Source organism: Bactrocera dorsalis, chromosome 1 (assembly GCF_023373825.1).
Source record: "Bactrocera dorsalis isolate Fly_Bdor chromosome 1, ASM2337382v1, whole genome shotgun sequence".
Lineage (NCBI taxonomy): Eukaryota > Metazoa > Arthropoda > Insecta > Diptera > Tephritidae > Bactrocera > Bactrocera dorsalis.
Genome location: NC_064303.1, coordinates 20,771,782 through 20,796,408, shown reverse-complemented (window position 1 = coordinate 20,796,408; position 24,627 = coordinate 20,771,782). Strand labels below are relative to the sequence as shown.

The 24,627-nt window shown below is 39.2% G+C and overlaps 1 protein-coding gene across 1 annotated transcript in view; it reads right to left on the bottom strand.

Moving 5' to 3' along the window:
- LOC105225686 (homeobox protein H2.0) overlaps positions 1–22,434 on the bottom strand; it is a 28,300-nt gene extending 5,866 nt beyond the window's left edge. Inside the window, exon 1 of the mRNA XM_011204271.3 lies at positions 21,630–22,434. Within this exon, the coding sequence (XP_011202573.3) occupies positions 21,630–22,233 (604 nt within the window). The 5' untranslated portion in view covers positions 22,234–22,434. The remainder of the gene's footprint in view (positions 1–21,629) is intronic.
- Between the last annotated feature and the right edge of the window lie 2,193 nt (positions 22,435–24,627).

Sequence of the window (24,627 nt, the reverse complement as noted above, 5' to 3'; positions counted from 1 at the left end):
GCAAAAAAAAAAACAACAAAAACGTGCCCATATTTAAGTAATGATCTTCATCATCATATTAAGGCATACGTTTTGGTGCCAACATACGTGCAGACATACTATATGTAGGTGTATACTGATGTGCAGATAAATGAATACTTCAGAAATCAAACAGTGAAAGGTGGAAGCAATGGCACAAGACGTGTATTAATGAACACTTTAACCAAGTGAACTCTGAACAGGAGAAGTTGGAGTGAGATAACTTGAGTGTTAAAGGAATATAAATCGGGATTTTGCAATATTGGATAGTTTGATATTGGCATATTAACATTAATTTGTAAAAATCCTTCAACAATGTGATTCCACAAATTCTTTCTTATTCTGTTGCAGTGGAGTAGGTTACGTACTGGACCTAACATACCAGTAGGTTCAAAACTACAGTTCTCTTTGAAGTTTTATCTGAGGAACCAAAACTAAACCGTATGTTGAACACTGACTTCCTAACCGAAGAACATTTTCCATTGAACTCACCCAATTTCACCAAATAGGAAAGCATTCATATCATGTGGCCATACCCATATTCTTCGGAGTTGCCTAAATTCTTATAGAGACCTTGTGATATGTTAGGTATCGTCAATAAGATATTTGAAATTATCCAACTAAACTAATGACCCCAATAAATATTCCGAAAATTTCGAGAAAAATTATAACCGTATCTAAGCTAGAAATAACATTTGTGTTACTCGCACTACTGCCTAAAAAACCGTAAATAAAGTTTTTAAACAATTTTATTTAAGAAACTTCTATTCAAAAAAATAAATTCCTTTAAATTTGTGACAGAAGTTTTTTCTGGGATTCCAGTCTAAAAATAAAAATTTTTCCAATTGAGAAATGTAATTTGCCACAAGGTATCGCAGTATGAAGGGGCACTTGTGGGCTAAAAATTATGAAAAAGTGAGCGTGGATAGAGGACCACTAAAACCAAAGGACAAATATCTTAATATTTCCAGTGAACAAATCAAATGACTTTAACATATACCATCTTATGGGCGAAAATTGTCCAAATCCAACAAAGGCCCCTAAGTACCGAATATTTGGACGCCAGCTCCTATATTATACTTTTACTGAAAATATTGGTCAACATGTCAAATTTATAATTGAAATTCAGATAGTATCCTTTATTGTGGTAATATTTCTGTGTGCTACAAATGGGCTGAATCGAATCAGTACTTCCCATATACCAAATATTAAAATTTTCGAGCTTCCGGGTGACTTTATACCATGATTTTATACCATGAGTCTCGACGAAAGTCAATTGTTTTCAGAAGGAGAGAATATCCTAGAAAATACTACAGCACAGCATTTTGTACCACGACTGCCGTTGCTCCAGATGCGAGAGGATAATATTGAGGTATATTTTTATTCTTTAAACTTTTGGTTCCCAGCTCTGAAAGTATTCGACGCAGTATACGCCTGGGGAAGCAGAGGAAGAGGAAGACCTCCACTCCATTGGAAGGACCAGGAAGGACCTGGCTTCGCTTGGAATATCCAATTGACGCCACGTGGCGAAAAGAAGAAACGACTGGCACGCTGTTGTTACTCGGCTATATTCGCATAAGAGGCGTCTACGCCAATAAAGAAGAAGAAGAAACTTTTGGTTCGTGGTGATCATAACAAAATTTAATATCGTTTTGGCAAACGTTCCACCTTCAAAGTTAATGTAACTACGCACCATAGTTGATATTGCTCCACGCACCAATGAATATGGCTACATTCGAACGAAACTGTTGGAAAATTTTACTAACAGCCAGCAGCGACGTGTACTTTGCGAGATGCCCTTGAGCGAAAGACGCCTTTACTATGAAATGTGTGCGCCGCAGGAACCACGTTAAGCGAGAGCATTCTTCACGACTTATGAATCACTCGGTAACCGACATATACGCAAGCGGAAATTATTGCTACAAGTGCACTAATCGTCGAGAAGCTGAAAATCGCCGATTCCATTACGGATTCCATTGTTTTAGCAAGGAATCCATCAAATGGCGCCAAGGAGACTAGAGCGAATTATACAACCGTACAACAATCTACCGACCAGGATCTGAGAGCCGAAATAGACAACAAGTAGACCAAGCACTAGGCGACCACGGACATCAATCTCAGGCTAGATCTAGATCTGGGACCTCGACGGTTATTCGCAACTCGCACAACAGCTCCAACGAAATTTGCTGGTATCACGCGAAATTTAGCCGCAACGTCCGTAAATGTAGACAGCCGTACAAAATGGCTCATCCACAAACCGACTTAAATTAGGCCTGTCCAGTCAACTGTTTGTCAGAATCGGCAAATGTTCTGAGAAACTTATGAGCAAACACCTTCACCACAAATCAAAGATGAGTTGGACTCTGTGTATGGTGACTCTGCACCATCGTTTACCACCGTAAAATTTTGGGCAGCTGAATTTAAACGTGGTCGCAGGAGCTTGGAAGATGATGAACGTCCTGGGCGTTCAAAAACTGTAACCACTAACGATAACATCGCTAAAGTTCATCAATTGGTACTTGACGACCGCCGGATTAAAGTTAGGGAAATAGCTGAGATTATGAAGATGTCAAAAGATGTCTATTTGTCACATATTAAACCAAGATTTGGGCATGAGAAAGCTGTCCGCGCGTTAGACCACAAACGTGCGCGCATGAACATTTCCAGCGCTCTGTTGGCCGATTGATAACTGTAGACCAAACTTGGATTCATCATTATACGCCCGAAACAAAAATCCAATCTAAACAGTGGATTGAAAAGGGGGAACCAGCCCCAAAAAACTATAACAGGAGCATACTACGCATCATTATTGGACAAGCTAAAGGAAGAAATTTCGAAAAATCGGCCACATTTGCAAAAAAAGAAAGTCTTGTTCCACCAAGACAACGCACCATCTCACACCTTAACAGTCGCCATGGCAAAAATCCACGAATTGCGGTTCGAACTGCTTGACCATCCACCTTATTCACCGGATCTAGCACCAAGCGACTTTTTTTTGTTTCCTCTGCGGCCAGAGATTTTCGTCAAATGAGGAGGCAATCTCTGAAGGGTTGCAGAGATGGGAGCATCGCTGGGAGAAGTGTGTGGAGTTACAAGGAGACTATGTAGAAAAATAAAAAAAAAAAATTTGAAAAGGTCGCGTGCATCATGGTTAGGTCGGTTATTTATCGGACAGCCCTCGTATTTAACACTACTGCAAAAATTAACTTGCTTATTGGCTCCGTCGCATAGTTGTCGTCTATACCGAATTGTTAAATTTTGACGGACACATCTAAATCGGATACCAAATTGTTTGCTGCTAATGGTTCACCAATTTAAGGATTTGGTGAAGTCATACTTAAATCAAACTTCAACTCACATACGTAGAGAGTTCGTGTGGAAGTTCTTAATTGCCGACGTTCCTCGCAATTATTGGCGCAGACTTTTGATAATTTTTCGGTCTAATACTAGATCTCAATCAACATCGTCTACTTTACCGTCGCACAGCGTTAAAAGCAATGCGCTCGATAAAGTCAATCAAGACGCCAAGTATTTCAACCATTATTACGAAAATTGATGGTTCTTGGATAGCGTGTGGTGATTACCGTGCCTTGAATGCAGAGAAATTACCACTTCCGTTTCTCTACGACTTTACGCACATACTTATAATCAGGCAAACCTATTTTTGAAAAATCTACCTACAGAAAGCTTTTCACCAAATCGGTATACATGAATAAAATGTATACAAATCAGCCATCACAACCTCTTTCGGACTGTACGAGTTCACATACATGACCTTTGGAATACGCAAAGCAGTGCAGATAGCGTAAAGGATACTTTCGTCTGCGTATTTCAACGATTGCAAAATCATAATTTGACAATAAACATCGCAAAGTCGATACCTTTAGCACCGAAACTTGACTACCTTGGGCATTTTATCACCAAAGACGGTATCCAACCATAACCAAATCGTACAAGACTATCTCAGATTGTAAACTACCAACTTCGGCGAAAGATCTCAAACGCTTTCTCCTTTTTTGAAAAATCTCTTTTCACATCAAGCACCATTTTTTGATATGACTCCGGGTAACAAGCGCAATAATCACTCACCTCTCGTATGGTCCAAACAAAATATAAAACATTACGAAGCCTCTAAGGAAGACTTAGCTAAATTCCGGATTGGCACATCCGACTATGCAGCGCAACACCAAGTATTTAAAAACACGCTCAAACCGCTGGGTTTCTTCTAGCGAAAATTTACAAAAGCCGAACAGCGATGCAGCACCTACTACATGGAGGTAACAGCTAAGTATGTATCTCGTGATCACCCAAGATGGCAACTTCATAATACCACCCTCCTTATTTGCGAAGAACTCGGACAGTCACTTTTCACAAGTCTTTTTTGAGTTCAACTTCACACCAACAAGGGCGTTCGCTATGGACAGGAACAGGTGGTAATCACTTCGCGCTATGTCCGCGCTATATGATGGATGCGATAAAACCTCTCATCCGAGCTCCCGTAGCTTCTGACGAGTCATCCACAAAGTGTGTGGTCTGGCGTTGCACTGGTGGAACACTACACCCTTTCTGTTTACCGATCTGGTCGATTCTGGTCGATCGCCTGCTTCCAGCGTCCCAGTTGTTCGCAGTAGATGGTAGAATTAAGCGTCTGGCCATATGGGAGCAGCTCATAGTGGATGATTCCCTTCCAATCCCACCAAACACACAGCAACACCTTCCTGGTCGTCAATTCCGGCTTGGTCACTGTTTGAGACGATTCACCGGCCTTCGACCAGGACCGTTTTCGCTTGATATTGTCGTATGTGATCCAATTTTCGTCGTCAGTCACCATCCGCTTCAAAAATGGGTCGAGTTCGTTCCGTTTCAGCAACATATCACAGGCGTTTATTCGGTCCAGAAGTTTTTTTTGCGTCCGTTCATGCGGAACCCAAACATCAAGCTTTTTTGTGTATCCAGCCTTCTGCAGATGGTTTAAAATGGTTTGGTGACTAACTCCCATCTTCTGGGAGAAGTCACGAGATGCCACCTGCCATTCCAACTCCATGTTTTCCATCCATGGCGCCATTCGGCGTCTGGCTTATCCATGGTGTCGTTTTCACCCGCTCTGAATCGTCGAAACCATTCCCCCGCAGTTCGAAGTGATAGAGCACCATCCTCCACATACAACATTAATCTCAGGGAACGTTTCTCTAGTGGATTTGCCTTTCACGAAGGAAAACTTTAAAATAACGCGAATTTTGGACTTAGTGAGCTTCATGTTTGCACATCTATAACTGTTGAACGCAATATCCAAACTAATCATGCATAGCGTTGTTTTATAGGTTATGTCAAGACCTTTCAAAGATGTTAAGCATTGCCAGATACGAGCTCTTTGGCGCTTTATACATAGCCACGAAATTCAAAAGACAAAAAGGCGGAAGGGAGATATTCGAAAACCTAAAAAACCTAAGAAGCGACTCATGCTCAAGGAATGTATGCGCTTTGAAATAAATATAATATTGTATGTATATGCACATACATACATACTTTATGCCGACAAGTGTAAATGAGCGTGTCTACACATGTATTTCACGTAATAAAAACTCATTTCAAAATATTCCAAGTAATTAAGGTAAACTAACAAATTACATGTGAAATGCGATAATGCACCACGATGGTGGTAATTTAAATACGGAAGCAAATAAGCATAAGTCAGCGCCAAACTCAAGTGCAACAACAACAATTACAATAAAACCATAACAAGTGCGCTAATGAGCGATGCAACGCGAAGAGTCAATATTTTAGATAAAATACGAGTTAAGGATGATGAACACATTACCTGGTGGAGCCAATAATAAACGTAATAATAACAAAAAAGATCTTGTTGATAACCACGATCAACAAATATGCATAAACGCATGAAAACACTGCGTAGGAGGATGTGAACGCGCAAGGCGCGTTGAGTGGCAAATCGATTGCGCCTTACAAAAGAGAATTATTTAAACAAGCGTTCAAGTGTAAACACATATACACACATACACACACACACACACACAGAAGTACAATATATGTATATGCCGTGTGAACGTATGATTATTGTGTATATAGCCGCGGCGGGAAGTAAAAGTGGAAGCGCTAATTAAGCGGCAAGGCCGCTGCATCCCATAACTGCTAGCTACGACACTGCAACGCGGCGCGGCAGCGCATTTGTGTTTACAGGAAGGTGTGGAAAATTGGTAAACTCATTACAATTGCGGATAACACAAACCAAATGTTGCTGCCAACACAGTGGCGCTGCTGCGGCACCACTCATTACAATCCCACTTGCAACAAAAGCAATGTGAGCGCTGGAAAAGCGCGCTCAATATGCACCAGCGTTCGCAGCCGAGTGCGCATGTCATGCATGCGATTGGTTGTGAGAATTCCAACGACTAAATATATTGCTTGTTGTTTTTTGCGCGCACAATGCTACAGTGAATAAAAGTCAAAAGCACATATTTTCTTATTTAATAAATGTTTTTCTTTTTGCCAAAAAGCGCGAGCGTAGCACGGCTGTTCCGCGGCGGTGATAGAAAAATATACAATAACTTGGAAAATGCGAATAAAAGGTAATAAATGTTAAGCAGGTGATAAATAAACTACTTACATACACATACACATGCATATAAACAACTACCCCACATGCGTGCGTGTGATTGTACTACTTATTTATTTGAGAAATTCATAGCTCGATCCGCAACGGTGGTGTGCTACAGATGCGCCTTCGTTAAGTAGACGAAAGAATTATTTGATTTCGTTGCCAATGGAATATGCAACAGCGCAGGAATTTAAATTTACGAAAAATTTCGTACTTTTAGAGACCACATATCGTGTGTGCTTAGCGCGCTAATACAAATAAATATATTGCGGGATATTTACGCAGGTTCATTCGCCCACGTACATACCCTGCAATAAATCGGATTAATTTGAATCAGCATAGGCCTAACGGTTTTGAGCACCTTCAAAAAAGAGCCATTCATATAATACTTTTCTCCGTTCCTCGAGGCTAGACTTTTGCTGGGAAAGTTGATTTTTCACTGTTCAAAATCAATACCTCTTAATAACATGGAGAATTATTGACGAAACAGTATAAGTTTTCACTAAAAAGCTTTGTTTACAATTTCTAACAGTCAACGACAGCATAAATAGCTATAACGCCTGAAAAAATCAGCTCTGTCCTCATAGAATTGTACTTTCTTTCACCTGGAAAACACTCCAACTCTGAAAGTATTCGACGCAGTACCCACCGGGGGAAGCAGAGGAAGAGGAAGACCTGCACTCCGTTAGAAGGACCAGGTGGAGAACGCTAATGGGCTTCAAATCACATATCTACATATGAGATTTTGATATAAATATGTAAGTACTTGGAATTTCCTAGCCTCGTTTTCACATACTCACACTCGATTTGATTATTCTACTTCGTTTTGTGCCCACGAAGTTGTCAAAGGGCAAACGCCGGAAAATTTTGGACTAGACACGAAGTCATAATTTTTCATCATGACAACGTTGTCATGTTTAAAAAGAACCTTTTGGAAAACTGCGGATGGAAAGTATTGCCTCAGCCGCATTCTAACGGGCAATCCAAGTAGAGATACTATTTTTGTCAAAAGTCTTTTTTTTTGAATGATCACGTGCGAGTCCTGACAAGCTGTCATGTTATCTTTGTTCAGTATTATTTGGCATTTCATTATGGACAGACTTTCGTCTAAATAACGTTTACAAATATTATTTTTCTTTATTGGCGTCAACACCGCTTACGCGGTTATAGCCTAGTTTACAACAGCGCGCCAGTTGTTCGTCTCGGAGGATGGAGCCATGTATAGGAGTTCATGCAAGTGAGGAAAGTTCTCCCAGCGCAATTCACTTGTAAATGGCCAGAAACGATTATTTTACATATGGCTCAAGCAGTTCACGTCTTCTGGTCTTCGACCAAGTATCCTCTGGGTAGCCAAAAAACATCCATTTAAAGGCGAGTTAAAGTTAGGAAGCGAATCATCTCTCTCCAGGGTTGTGCAAGGGTTTACGACCCACGCCACGTAAAAAACTCACACAATGAAAACATCGAAACTTTTACAAATCTTTCAACTTTATTACGAAAATTCACGTTCTGACCTTACCTTAAATTGAAAGTGTACAAAATACAGCTGTGCAAGAACTAAAGGCGCTCGACCTTCCCAAGTGACCTTCGGACGTTTTCGGCCAAAATAATGTTTAGCGATGAGGCCCATTTCTGACTCAACGGGTATGTAAACTACCAAAATGCCGCATTTGATGTGCTGAACGCATAGAGAGCGACAGACTTCAATACCTTTATCCATGAAGTAATACTTTATCCAGTGGTCCCGTGGGAGAGACATGAGGTGGGAGTAGGTTAGGTTTAGCGGACTAAAGTCCCGCACTCTGGCTTTCGATGCTTCCTCTTACTTAAAAAAAAAAAAAACTTTTACCGTGTCTCCATACTTTTGCAACATAATAGTAAGCCATTTCGAGAAAATAACTTTGAGCTACAACAAAAATGAAGGTTCTAAAAATATAAAGTCACTGGTGGAGTACCCCAGGGATCTGTACTTGGGCCGCTACTTTGGAACATAATGTGCGACGGAGAACTGCGACTAAAAGTACCCAAAAACGTTCAAATCATTGGATTCACAGACGATATCGCTGTTATAGCAAAACACATACACGATATAGTTACGACAGGACAATAGCTTGACTCGAAACTAACGGACTGAACCTAGCGAAAACAAGACCGAAGCGGTAATTATTACTGGCAAAATAGTCCGTAAAGTTGCTACGTTCAATACAAAGGGTGTAAGCATTACTACACAACCAGCAATTAAATACTTGGGAATTATTCTTAATGCAAAAATGTCCTTTAAGGAACACTTAGCGTACACATGCGGAAAAGCTACAAAAGTGTGCAGAACCTTGAGCCGGTTAATGCTCAATACCAATGGGCTAAAGGACAATAGAAGACGACTATTAGCTGGTGTACTGAAGTCAGTTGCGCTGTTCGGCGTCCAAGTATGGGGACAAGTCCTCGAAATAAAATCATATCGCCGTGGCCTTTTTTCGATATATCCCACTTGCGTGCTGAGAGTATGCTCTGCGTTTCGCACAGTATCGAAAGATGCTACCCTAGTAATTGCGAGCTTATACCCCTTAGACCTCTTCGCCAAGAAGTTTCATTGTTTTCCGAATGACAGGTTATCGCACAAGACACTAAAAGGAATTTCAAGGGCAGAGACGGTGAATCACTGGCAAAAATGCTGAGAGGAAAGCGGAAATGGGGGTGGACATTCCAACTGATCCCCAACGTTGAACCATTGCTAAATAGATTACACTGTGAGGTAGACTTCCGCCTAACTCAAATTCTTACAAGACATGGCTACTTCAAAGCATATTTGAAACGATTCGGACACGAAAATAACGATACATGTGATTATTGCGTAGGCGAGACCGTCGAAAAAGTGGAATAGACATTTTTCTATTGGCCGAAATATAACCGTAAGAAGCAATATTTAGAAAATGAGTGTGATGTAGGCCCAACTCCCGATAAACCAAAATGGTCGAATCAATAGAGAAGTGGAAAGCTGCTTGCGAAGTTGCAGCCAGAGTTATGAAATCCCAACGTACCAGCGAACAGTGGCGGAGAAGAGAGCTGTTAAATGTAAGGTACAACTACAACTCAAACACACTATCATTGACGGAACGGCAAGGGTTGACAACGAACAATGTACGAGCCATGTTATCAGACCAATAGAGGTGGGGCCAAATAAAGGAGATTTAGTTTAGATTAAAGTTCCACACTGACATGGGGTCCAGGTCCTCCTCGTGACAAAAAAAGCCTTCAAGCGACATCTGTCAAATATTAAAATACACACGTTCTTACAGACACGGTTATTCAGACAGCTGGACGACTACATAACTGTGTCCATAAGAACATGTTTATTTTAATATTTGACAAATGTCGCTTGAAGTCTGTTGCTCTCTACATGTTCAGCACACGAAGAGATTGAAGAGCTGCCATTTCATCCAGAAAAAGTAACGGTTTGCTGTAGTTTTTGAGTCGGTGGAATCATCGTCACCATTTCTTCAAAAATGATGACTGTGAGAACGTAACCATGATAACCGACTCTTTGATGCCTGAAATTGAAGCTTATGATCTCGGCGACATTTGGTTTCAAGAAGACGGTACCACATCACATAAGTCAATGGATTTACTGTGAGAACTCATCGGTAAGCAGATAATTTCACGGTTTGGGCCGGTTGATAGGCCACCAAGATCGTGTGATATTACAATGTTGGACTTTTTTCGGTGGGGATATATAAAGTCTAAAGTCTATGTGGACAATCCCGCTTCAGTTCAGGCCTTGGAGCAAAATATAACGCGTGAGCAGATAACTTCACGTTTTGGGCCGGTTGATTGGCCGCTAAGGTCGTGTGATATCATAACGTTGGACTTTTTTCTGTGAGGATATATAAAGGTTAAAGTATATGCGGACAATCCCGCTTCGATTCAGGTCTTGGAGCAAAATATCACGTGTATCATTTACCAGTTACCAGTCGAAATACTCGAATGAGTCATCGAAAATTTGACTCAATGGATGGACCATCTGAGACGTTGCTGCGGCCAATATTTGAAAGAAATAATCTTCAAAAAATAAATGCAAGAGAATGTTCTTTCGAATGTAATAAACATTCCCCTTAAATTTGAAGTTTCTTTTGGTATTTAAAAAAGTAGGAAACCTCGAAATGGATCACCCTTTAGCATGGATGTATGCTACGTTTTCAATACATATATACATACATGACATCAGAACAGGGTCTCAAAAATTGCCTTGATTCATGTTGGCCACTAAGCCGGCGCAGACTTTTTGGGGTGAAATGCACGAATTGCCAAGATGTAAAAAATGTTATAGCTTCAGAAGGATTATACTAAAATATATCCTTTTTTTCAAAATAAACGTTATAATTTTGAAAAAACCGCAAAATTATAGTTATGGAGACAATAGAAGATAAAGATGTTTTAGATAATAATCAAAAATGTATATCTATTATATATTTAAACCAGGTTGGGAAACTATGTATATTCAGGCATTTAAGGCTTCGTTTTCTACAGCCTAACAGAACAATTTATGTGGTTATTTACATATGTACATATGTATTTTTGTATAAGTAGATAAGTTAAATATAAGCAGTAAGGTTTGTTCACACTGTTTTTTATAGCGGAAAGCGTTTAAGTGTTGATTAGCATTTGGTGCTGCGTACAGCTGTGCGTTCAGCATGATGCCTTAATGAGACTCATTAAGTTGCGATTTCCCGCATTCACAGCGTAGCAACAACAACAAACACATTGAGTAAAAGCACCTTTCACTCCGCACACCTTGAATTGGCTCTGCGCTTCATCATATCCGCAGCAGCTGCCGTGTGTTGTGCATTTTCAGCACTTCACACGCATACACATTCTCATTTTTTAGGGAACTTCAACCAAAACAAATTAAAATGTTATATCTTTTATTGTATTTGTACAATGTATTATTACGGATGATACCTACTTATTGAGCGGCGAAATATGGCAAAGTAAATATAAATATTTACCATATATTCCTCAATAAATTTTTCAACATTTATGAAGATAATTCATTGTTTTATAAATCGAGCGCTTCGGGCGGCCGCATTGGATTTCCCGTTTAAAAATATGTGTTAATGTTTGTGTGCGTATGAAAGTGCTGTGGCAAGTGAAAGTGTTTCTGTGTGTGTGCGTATGTATTTACTGGAGTATTACTTTTTGTACATTAAAAGTCTGAGTGGTGTGTCCATACATTTGTTGTTTTTTTACTAATATAACTTGATTTATAAACATGCATATGTATGTGTTCATATACATAGGTTGAAGTAAAATTGGATATTTTCATAGTGTTTTACAACAAAATATTTCAGTTTCCATGTAGTGATTATTTTGCGGATTTCCTTTCCATTGCCGATTCCATCACTGGTTGTTTTAAAAGTAATTGTTTAATTTCCCTTAGTGAACCTTTCAAATTGTTTTGAAAGGAAATTGTATAACTTCCTATATAATTTCGAAATATTCAGTATAAGTGAAAATTTATTTTAAAATTTCTTCTTTGTTCAAGGTTAGAGTACATGCAATAATAGGATTTATAACAAGCTAGTTTGGAAATTTTTAGCGAAACGAAACGAAAATTGCATTCAGTAATTCTACGCTTAAATACGGTATGGTCTAGAGTGGTTACAAAGACTAATCGATCTATCCTTAACGCTGAAGGTAACCAAATATTCAAAAATTTCATTAAAATATCACAAAATTTGATTAATAGGTATGATCATAGCATGATATGATATGGTGAGATTTTTAAAAATCGCTTTATGATCATAAAAATAAGTTTTAAGAACCTCCGGTTCAGCTATAAGCATATGTGCAACTTTAAACTTCTTTTTTAAACAACTGCTTTTCAATTGGCGAGGCAAATAACTCTGACAATTTTTGTCCAAACGAAATTTTGAGATTATCATTAAAATTTGATTTTGCATAGAAATTATTGACTAAAAAATTAATTTTACTATTCATATCCCTATAATTTTTTAAGGAATCAATATTTTCAAATTTCCCTATGTACTTCTATGAGTATTATTAGGGTCCGGCACTCAAAGTGTAACCAACTTCACACTGTTCGCGCAGCTGTCGCACTAGAATCAGCTGTTTATAAATTTGCTGAATGACAGTTCGGAGTATTGTTCACAAGTGTACAAAAGCGTTTTGCCAAAAGTGAACGCAAAAAAAGTGATCAGCGATGGAATTCAAACGTAATAGTGTGATTGCTTTATATTTCGCTAGAAATTCACAGTCAGCAATTGTTCGTGAGCTCAAACACCTTACTGTGAATAAAGTTTTTGTTTGTCGCACCATCACTCGTTACAATGATACTGGTAGCATCGCAAAACGCCATGGAGGTGGTCATCAAAAGACATCAATCATCATCAACGTCACGTGAGATGGTTCGGAAAGTGAAGAAGCGACTTGAGCGAAATCCACGACGAAGTGCCAATCAAATGGCTAAAGAACTGAAAATATCCGACCGCAGCATCCGACGCATATTGAAAAATGAGCTCAAGGTCAAGCCTTACAAGTTTCAAAGGGCCCATGATCTCACACCGAAGCAGCAACAAGTAAGAATTGAGAGAGCGAAGCAGTTGCTTCGCTTGGCCGAAAGCGGTCAAATTCCGAACATTGTGTTTTCTGACGAAAAAATTTTTCCAATTGAGCAATTCGTAAACCTCAAAACGATAAGGTTTACTTGACCGGACGTCATCCTGATCATACATATATATCTGTTGGTAATTTTTCATTGGGGCTGTTATTTTTACGTGGCGGGTCCCAAACCCAGCGCACAACCCTATGCAGGGGAGGTTTCGCCTTCTCACTTTAGCTCGCCTTCAAACGTTCTTAGGCTACCCAGAGGATACTTGGTCAAATACCGGAATTGGTAAGCTGCTTGAGCCATATGTAAAAGAATCGTTTCTGGCCACTCCCAAGCGAATGGCGATCAGAGAACTTTCCTCACTTGCGTGGACTTCTACACATGGCTCCATCCTCCTGCCCGTCCTGCTATATGGTGCAGAGGCCTGGACGATGACAACAACTGATGAGTCGACGTTGCAAGTTTTCGAGAGAAATGTTCTGCGAAAGATTTATGGTCCTTTGCGCGTTGGCCACGGCGAATATCGCATTCGATGGAACGATGAGCTGTACGAGATATATGACGACATTGACATAGTTCAGCGAATTAAAAGACAGGGTCTACGCTGGCTAGGTCATGTTGTCCAAATGGCCGAAAACACTCCAGTCCTGAAAGTATTCGACGCAGTTCCGCCAGGGAAAGCAGATGAAGAGGAAGACCTCCACTCCGTTGGAAGGTCCAAGTGGAGAAAGACCTGGCTTCGCTTGGAATATCCGATTGGCGCCACGTAGCGACAAGAAGAAACGACTGGCGCGCTGTTGTTAACTCGGCTATAATCGCGTAAGCGGTGTCTACGCCAGCAAAGAAGAAAAAAATATATATATCAATCTTGTTTAGTTTTATATATAAGCCTATATCTATCTGGCTGTTGATGTTACTTTAGCAAGAAGCGGTGTGTTTCGGTAGCACTAGGGCATTTTGGGAGCCCGGCATCTCCTCGCCCAAAAAAAGGAATAATGACCAAATCTAAAGTTGACGATGCTCATTGTCTTTTTTGACATCAAAAGCATCGTCCACCAAGAATTTGTTCCTCCTGGACAAACCTACAACGCCAAGTTTTACGTGGAAGTCCTCGAAGGGCTCAACCGAAGGGTCAACCGGGTCCGACAAGACATCGCAGCCAAGGCCGGCATCTCAATGCTTCGGCAGCCGCCCTATAGCCCAGATGTGGTCTTCCGGACTATTTTGTTTCCTTTCGATAAAAGGCAAGCACTTTGAGACGACAGAGGGGATTCAAACAGCATGCACTTCGGCTCTCAAGGCTATTCCGGAGAATGCCTTCCGAGACGCCCTTAATGCTTGGAAATGGCGCTGGCAGCGCTGCATCGACGCAGAAGGAATCTATTTTGAAAGTTTTTAAAGAATTGTAACGAATAGTTCAATAATTTTTTCCTTATCGACCAGTCCTATTACGAAAAATTATCACCGAAGGCCTTTTCCAACTTTCCAAACATTTCGAAACCAAAATTTTGATACCGCACACAAACTTAATTAAATTTCTTTGTTTAAACATTTTACTCATCGCCAAATACACTTTATGAACTTCAGAATGACAACCGTATACTAAACACAAACAATTATTTTGATGTGCCAATTGGCCGAAATGCAAAACTTAGATGAAGTGCACATGTCAAAAAGAAAAAAGAAGAATTAGAAATAAAATCTAGAAACATATATTGGCTACTGGGTAGAAACTCTGGCCTATTCATTCTTATCTACAAGCAGGTATTCAGTCCAGTTTGGACTTATGGAATCCAACTTTGGGGCTTTGGGGCCCTAGCACTGTTGTACAAATCCAGCGATTGCAAAACAAAGTTTTATGATGCACCGTCAATACACCTTGGTATATTCGCAGTCACGATCTTGAACACGGTCTCGAAATTGACTCAGTTGCCGTATCAATCAACAAATATGCAAAGTCTCATAAGAAATACTCTCTGACCATTTGAACGCTGAAGCCAGGGCTCTTGTCGCTCAAAGTAAATGGAAAGAAAGGCTTAAGCGCAAAAAACCGAATCGCCTTGTACAGTAGCCAGACTCTGCAATTTATACGCAGAGCACCATTAATTATTTTGTATTATACAATAAGCAAACCAAATTGTTCGTTAGTTTATTTTATGTTAACTGGTTACAATCGCAATAAAATAAAAAAATGTCTTTCAGTTTTGTATCCTTAAACAGAACAGACTTTATAAAGATATCTGCTTTTTCGTTCAAGTTTTCTGAATTTTCAATGTAAATGAAATTAGCTGGATGTTCGAGAATGATATTAGTTATATGGGAGCTAGTTCAAGTTTTTACCCAATTGTATTTTAGGCAAAAATATACATTATTATGAGTGAAACATGTTCTCTCATTTTCATTGAGATAACTCTCATATATGCGTCGTATTAGGGTATAAATTCAACCGGAAGTTCAAAAATCTTCGTATTAGGCATATGGAGTGCCCAAAGGATGTAGTGACATAATTTAGAAAAGAATTCCCACTGAATTTCAATTATACATATATTTCAAACATTGATTGATATTTTCGGTAAAAAGTTAACTATAGAAACTGCGGTCCAGGTATTCGGTACCTTAAACTGTTTTGTTTCGATTTGGAAAGTTTTTGGTCATAAGGCATAAGGTAATAGATAGAAAAGTCAAGTACCATTCGGAAAGTGACAGATATTCAGTAAAAAGTCTAAAGTTTACGAAATGGGTCGCTATTCACTATTCTACAGTTCGCAGATTGGGCAGAAGATCGTTTGACCGAGGAAACCGAAAAATCATCTTTTCGGACGAGGCTCATTTGCACCTCGATGGTTACGTTAGCAAGCAGAATTGTCGCATTTGGGGCACAGAAAACCCGTACGTAATCGTCGAGAAGCCAATGCAGCCAGCACGAATCACTGTATGGTGCGGATTTTGGTCTGGTGGAATCATCGGCCCATTTTTCTTCGAAAATGAAGAAGGAACCGCAGCCATCAATGTTAACCGATTTTTCTTCAAGCAAATTGAAGAGGAAGACTTGGACAACATTTGGTTCTTTTACGCCCTATCTTCGAAAATTAAAATTTTATATGGCCCACCCTATATTATTCATGCAAATTTTTATCTCGTTATATATATTAAATGCTTCTTGATTTGTATACAGGAAAGTGAAATAATCAAATAGACTTAAAAATTGTGTGACATGGGAAGTAGGCGTAGTTATAGTCCGATTTCGCAACGAAATATAGGAATATTAGAATAATATTATTTACTGAATTTAGTTGATATCGGTCGAACAAGTTCCGAGGTATATGTACGATTTCAACTAAATGTGGGCTGTACCCCACCCATATTCAAATTTTGACACCGACTCCATTAAAGGCATCTAATACCATCATAGCTCGAATGATTTGGGCGGGGCCATGCCCTTTTTTTTTAATTTCAGCCCACAGCTGCCCTTTTCTACTTCGACGGACAGACGGAGGGACGGGCAGATGGACCGAGAGACAGTCACTCGGATTTCAACTCGTTTATTATTTTTAATTGATACAAACAACCGTTAAGTGAACAAAACTATTATACTCTGTAGCAACATATTGCAATAGTAACGGGTGATTTTTTTGAGGTTAGGATTTTCATGCATTAGTATTTGACAGATCACGTGGGATTTCAGACGTGGTGTCAAAGAGAAAGATGCTCAGTATGCTTTGACATTTCATCATGAATAGACTTACTAACGAGCAACGCTTGCAAATCATTGAATTTTATTACCAAAATCAGTGTTCGGTTCGAAATGTGTTTTATCGACAAATTTTGTTCAGCGATGAGGCTCATTTCTGGTTGAATGGCTACGTAAATAAGCAAAATTGCCGCATTTGGGGTGAAGAGCAACCAGAAGCCGTTCAAGAACTGCCCATGCATCCCGAAAAATGCACTGTTTGGTGTGGTTTGTACGCTGGTGGAATCATTGGACCGTATTTTTTCAAAGATGCTGTTGGACGCAACGTTACGGTGAATGGCGATCGCTATCGTTCGATGCTAACAAACTTTTTGTTGCCAAAAATGGAAGAACTGAACTTGGTTGACATGTGGTTTCAACAAGATGGCGCTACATGCCACACAGCTCGCGATTCTATGGCCATTTTGAGGGAAAACTTCGGACAACAATTCATCTCAAGAAATGGACCCGTAAGTTGGCCACCAAGATCATGCGATTTAACGCCTTTAGACTATTTTTTGTGGGGCTACGTCAAGTCTAAAGTCTACAGAAATAAGCCAGCAACTATTCCAGCTTTGGAAGACAACATTTCCGAAGAAATTCGGGCTATTCCGGCCGAAATGCTCGAAAAAGTTGCCCAAAATTGGACTTTCCGAATGGACCACCTAAGACGCAGCCGCGGTCAACATTTAAATGAAATTATCTTCAAAAAGTAAATGTCATGAACCAATCTAACGTTTCAAATAAAGAACCGATGAGATTTTGCAAACTTTATGCGTTTTTTTTTTTTTAAAAGTTATCAAGCTCTTAAAAAATCACCCTTTATAACAAATAGTTGCATAGTTCACCTTTTTGCTAAATTCAAGTGAATAACTATGAAACTGCATTAAAATGCTTCTTAAATAACTCGTTTTGCTTTGTCATCATGAGAAAATCATAACCGTTTAAACATTTCATGGGAATGATGAGGAAAATAACATGAGTATGTACATATGTATCTCGCTCCAAATTTTTTGCAGAATTGAAAACACATTTGAAAAACATCCAAAATGACACTTTATTGCCAGCAATAGTTGTCAAGATAATTATTTACACAATTTTCCACTTATTTTCAAGACAATTATTAGATGATATTGCCAGCAATAAAGTTTGCTTTCAATAGATGTTGAATATTATTTATTGCATCATAATGAAAATTCTAGTTCCAAACCAAGTGGGTGTACAATGTACATTAAAATATTTTAATATGTAACAGCAGTTTTCAGCTGAAACATTTAATACTGATCGGCATAAATGTTTCAATCGGCAATTAGAAAAATCAGTTTCTTTTATTCAAACACATATACACTTTTCGCTGTTTGTTATACGCTCACCCACCACCTCATTTACGTACCACTCCTTGGGGGCATAATTTACACACACTATCCAAACAAAAAATTAAGAACCGAAAGTATTTACGTATTGCCTGTTTATGTGTAAATAAATAATAGAAACACAATAAACCGCTACAATTATGATTTGAAAATTTATTTTTCCATCCGCCCAGCACTAATTCTTAGCGCCCATAAGAAGCATTGCTTTGCTTGCTTAATTCTCTTTCAAATGTTCACTGATCTCATAAACAACCGTTTCGACTCCCCTCTCCACTTGGCATTTGTTGGCAAATGGACACAGGAATTATGAAATAAAGGAAGTCACAATTTGTAGCAGGCATGAGAATTGTTTGCGTCAAAAACACTTGCCAACTGTTTACTCCCGGTTGATGGGTTCATCCACGGACAGAACTGGTGTATGCAATATGGTCACAGGTTAGCAATCGAATATTACAAACAAATGAAATTATTCAACAGAAGTGAAGAGATATCATTACGAGTATACGAGGAACAGCAGCAATTGGATTTTTGCTTTCATTGAAATATCTCTGGGCAAGTGTCTGCCGATTCTTCGAAATGGTAATTACAACTGGAACATGATCAAAGTCAAGAGGAATCTTGTCATTAGTCATACTTTTTTGCAGAAATCAGATGATTGACAGTGATGATATGCAAACCAGAAAAAGTTATATATGATTGCAGATTCTGTATAACTATAATTTCATAATAAAACAATCGCATAACTTCGGGTCTTAACAAAAATAATTTAAAGATTCATATTAACCAAACCAGACCAAAATTGTAATGGTTGTGTTGTTACACATATTAAGTTATTGTTTTATTTCCTAAGAGTTTTTGAAACATCGGAAAGAATCACTCAATTTTATTCAACGATTTCAAGCATTTTTCCAGTCAGCACAAAAAATAAAAAAAAAAAAATTGTTTCGATTCGAAACCTGAAACAGAAAGGTTGGATAACACCTACCTGTGTATCATCTTTCTAAGAAGTAAGTCCGATTTCCAGTAAATCCGCTGACGGTGGTATAAGGAAAACTTCAAGACTTGGTTTCATCGATATATTGTACTATGTGTACAGAAGTACAGGAATTTCTCAAAAAGGAAATGAATTAGTATACTATATATAGTAAGGTTAGAACATGAGCAGTTTTCTTGAATAACCAGTAGTCTTTCTTTAATTTTTCCGAATTCGGTTGCCGAACCTACAGAAAGTAAATGTTGAGATCTGTAAAGTATTGGTCAAGTGGCCAAATTGCGAGGTTACTTTGGTCACTAGTTAATAGGGCATGACAACTGGTTGAACTGGAGAAAACTGCTTCACTCGTTCTCACTCGTATTAAAGCAAAGGATGAGTAGAGATTGCGATTTTCTAACGTTCTATCCATCTGTTATTTCCCGATTCCACTACCTAACATTTGGAAGCAAAATCTAAAGTGGGTCATTTGAAAATTCTTAGAACTATTATAGTGTCAATACTAATCCAATGTGATTTTTTTATTCGTACCATTTAGCTGCTCCAGTATTGTTACCTTCTATGCTTAGGGCTTAGTACGAATGAATTAATTATAAGACCGTCGGGACAACACTTTCGCTTTTATAATATCATATAAACGTATATGAAAGCGAAGGTCTTCAGAAGAGGTTCACCCTGTCAAAAATGCTTACGGGTTTGAAACCATAAATATTTTGCCATATATGTACATGCATACATACATATTAGGTTGTCAAATATCTCCCTATTTGTCTTTTGAATTTCGCGGCTATGTATATACAGAGCTCGTATCTGGCAATGCTATACATCTTTGAAAGGTCTTGACATAACCTATAAAACAACGCTATGCATGATTAGTTTGGATATTGCGTTTAACAGTTATAGAGGTGCAAACATGGAGTTCACTAACGCCGAAATTCGCGCTATTTTAAAGTTTTCCTTCGTTAAAGGCAAATCCGCTAGATAAACGTTGCGTGAGATTAATAGTGTTTTGGGGGATGGTACTCTATCACTTCGCACTGCGGAGGAAACATTTCGATGTTTCAGAGCGGGTGAAAACGACACCATGGATAAGCCAGCCGGCGGAAGACCTGTGACGACGAATACCGATCAAATCATGGAAAACATCTAGTTAGACCGGCATGTGGCATCTCGTGATATCGCCCAGAAGATGGAAGTTAGTCACCAAACCATTTTAAACCACCTGCAGAAGGCTGGATACAAAAAAATGCTTGATGTGTGGGTGCCGCCTGACTTGACGCAAAAAAAAAACCTTCTGGACCGAATCAACGCCTGCGATATGCTGCTAAAACAGAACGAACTCGACCCACTTTGGAAGCGGATGGTGACTGGCGACGAAAAATAGATCAAATACAACAATATCAAGTGAAAACGGTCGTGGTCGAAGGCCGATGAATCGTCACAAACAGTGGCCAAGCCGGAATTGACGGTCAGAAAGGTTTTGCTGTGTATTTGGTGGGGAATCGTCCACTATGAGCTGTTCCCATATGGCCAGACGCTTAATTCTACCGTCTGCTGTGAACAACTGGTCCAGAATCGTCCAACAGGAAGTGTTCCACCAGGACAACGCCAGACCACACACTTTGTTGATGATGGGAGGTTTTATCGCGTCCACCATATAGCCCGGACATAGCGCCAAGTGATTACTACCTGTTCCTGTCCATGGCGAACGCCCTTGTTGGTGTAAAGTTGAACTCAAAAGAGGCTTGTGAAAACTGGCTGTCCGAGTTCTTCGCAAATAAGAAGAGGAGCTTCTACGAGGGGGGTATTATGAAGTTACCGTCTAGATGAAACAGATTATCGAACGAAACGGCGCATATTTGAACTAATTCCGATTGACGTAACACTTTTTATAAAGCATTGAATAAAAAGCAAAAAAGCAGAAGGGTGATATTTGACAACCTTTTATGTGTATGAACATAACTATATCTATATGTATATAACGTGTAATAATGTACTGAGTGTCTAGACGAGGGTTGTAACTTATCCTAGAACAAGCTCGTGAATTCTACCAAAAATTAATAGGCTGAAAAGCTACAACTAATTTGCGTTACTCTCAAAGGTAATAAACACACTTTTTGTCAGTTAAGTCAATCCGATTTCATATGAAAAATGTATGTATATCTAAAATCATAAACATAACAGAATTTGAAGATAGCTAAAATTGTAGTTATGCTATTCAACAATATCTGCTTCAAAAGCATCCATTTCTTTGCGCAGTCTGCAACTTCACTTACCAGTCTCACGCCCATTATTGACCACCCGAATCGGTGTCGGTCGCACGATCGCTTTAAAATCCAAATATGGCGGCGCCAGAGACGGCATTTGCCGATAAAACTTCTCTTGCATCTCATTGGTGAGCGCCGATACGGAATATTTTTTTAAATTTCGCGACGTATTGTCGAGTTGCATGTCATTTGCAGCGCCTAACAGAGCCGCACAGTTTGGATCCGTACACGAACCATATGCACACATATTCGCACCATCAAAACACTTCACTACGCTGGTATTGGAATTTTTTCCACTTTCACAAACTTCATTCGACTCCTGATTTGCACTACTACCACCATTTGTATGAGCTTCTTCGATATTTAATAAACGATCGACACTGAAACTGAGTTGTATCTTTGTTTCACCAACCGGGAGTGGTAGCTTTGATGCATTACTATTTTCACCGTTATTTTTGTCGATTTCTAGGGATTTCGTGAACTCGACATGCATTTCTTCAATACTTTCCGCGCACTTGAGCACATCACTGGCGACGGGCTTTTCAATTGTTAAATTCGTTGGTGCTGATTCCATAATCGTGCTTAGCCGCTGATCTATTTCTAAAACTCCCATTTTCGATGTTAAACAACTGACATTTTTCTATCAACTCGAGAGTAAGTTTTTACCAATTTGCCAAAATTTTTTTGGTTTTGATTTTATAATGAAATCCTTAGTTACTTGCGTCGGTGTTCGCACGAATTTCGTTCGTTACCTCGTTCACGGATTAGCGTTCGCACCGATTGGTAAGAGTCGTCACGCTGCACTAAAATGCCTCCAGCATCCGCATGCGATCGCGCACCGTCCCAGAACAAATTGATTGAGCGGAAAATCATATAAACAAATCGATTACTATGAGGCCACAGTGGAGCGTTCCGGTGATTTGTTTGGAGAAAAGCGCGTGTGTCAATAATAATAAATTTAAACGAGCATAAACTTGATGAATGTGCATATTTACAAAGCAAGCTGAGATGATCAAAGGCTTTTTGTTAAGATACATTCATAAATTGTTTGAATTGGAAATAAATAACAAAGTGTTAACTTAATGATTGATCATAAGAACCGAAATTATGTAACGTTTATGATTTTTCAAAAAAGTATTAAGCAAAATATAATTGAGAAAATGGATTTGCTTTAGATTCCTGTTTGAGTATACGAGTATCTAGTGTTTTATAGTTTCATTCATCAGAATCTGGAGAAAACATTGAATGAAGAAACCTTTAGTGATCGGCGTAATACAACGAAGAGCGATCAATCGAATGATTTGTGATCTACAAAGAGATTTTTTAACCCTTCATATCTGTGGAAATACAATAATTTTATTTTGATGGTGTATTTAGCAACCTAATTTCATACCCCTATTTCAGTCAGCTTAAGTTTGCCACGAAATTTGTAAATCCAGAAGGAAACGTAGGCGATCCTACAAAGTACTTACATATAGTATATGCAGTTGTATTCATTGAAATAGTAGCGCAGCAAAAACTAAAATATTAGGTTGTCAAATATCTCCCTTCCGCTTTTTTGCTCTTTAGTGTTACAGTGATCGGATTTAGTTCAAATATGCGCCGTTTCGTTCGATAATCTATTTCCATCTTGACGACAACTTCATTATACCCCTCCTCCTTATTTTCGAAGAACTCGGACAGCCACTTTTCACAAGCCTCTTTTGAGCTCAACTTAATACAAACAAGGGCGTTCACCATGAACAGGAAACGGTGGTAATCACTTGGCGCTATGTCGGGGCTATATGGTGGACGCGATAAAACCTCCCGTCCGAGCTCCCGTAGTTTCTAACGAGTCGTCAATGAAGTGTGTGGTCTACCGTTGTCCTGGTGGAACACTATACCCTTCCTGTTGGCCAATTCTGGACGTTTCTGGTCTACCTCCAGCTTCAAGCGGTCCAGTCGTTCGCAGTAGATGGTAGAATTAGGCATCTAGCCAAATGGGAGCAGCTCATAGTGGATGATTCCCTTCCAATCCCACCAAACACACAGCAAAACCTTTCTGGCCATCAATCCCGGCTTGGCCACTGTTTGGGACGATTCACCGGTCTTCGACCACCACGACCATTTCCGCTTGATATTGTCGTATGTGATCCATTTTTCGTCGCCAGCCACCATCCGCTTTAAAAATGGTTCGAGGTCGTTCCGTTTCAGCAGCATATCGCAGGCGTTGATTTGGTCCAGAATTTTTTTTGTGTCAAATCATGCGGCACCCAAACATCAAGCTTTTTTGTGTATACAGCCTTCTACAGATGGTTTAAAATGATTTGGGGACTAAATCCCATCTTCTGAGTGGTATCACGAGATGCCAAACGCCGTCCTAACTCGATGTTTTCCATGATTTGATCGATATTCGTCGTCACAGGTCTTTCGCCGGCTCGTTCTGAATCGTCAAAACCATTCCTCCGCAGTTCGAAGTGATAAAGAACCATCCCCCAAAACGAAGGAAAACTTTAAAATAGCGCGAATTTCGGCGTTAGTGATCTTCATGTTTACACGTCTATAACTGTTGAACGCAATATCCAAACTAATTATGCATAGCGTCGTTTTGTAGGTTATGTCAAGACCTTTCAATGATGTATAGTATTACCAGATACGAGCTCTGTAGCGCTGACATATTCCCTTTCGTTAGTCATTTGCAAAATTCCCAATCTTTGCATCAACAGCTTTTTTCGATTCATACAAATTTTAAAAGTTGTCAATCGAACAAGCAATTGTTGCAATCAAATAATTTAAAGAGAAGTTCACATATTTCCACGCATTGAATACAACTGGGTAAAATTAAATGTAAAATTTTTTTCAGAGTAAAAAGAGTAGAACAAATCGAACCTGACATAGTGAAAGTCTTTCGAGGAAAAATTCAAACTATCTCGGAAAGTAATGGCCGGTAAAACGACCTATAAAACCCGGTTTGAAATTTCATCTGTGATAAATGAAACGGCCTGACAAACTTAAAATTATTGTAAAT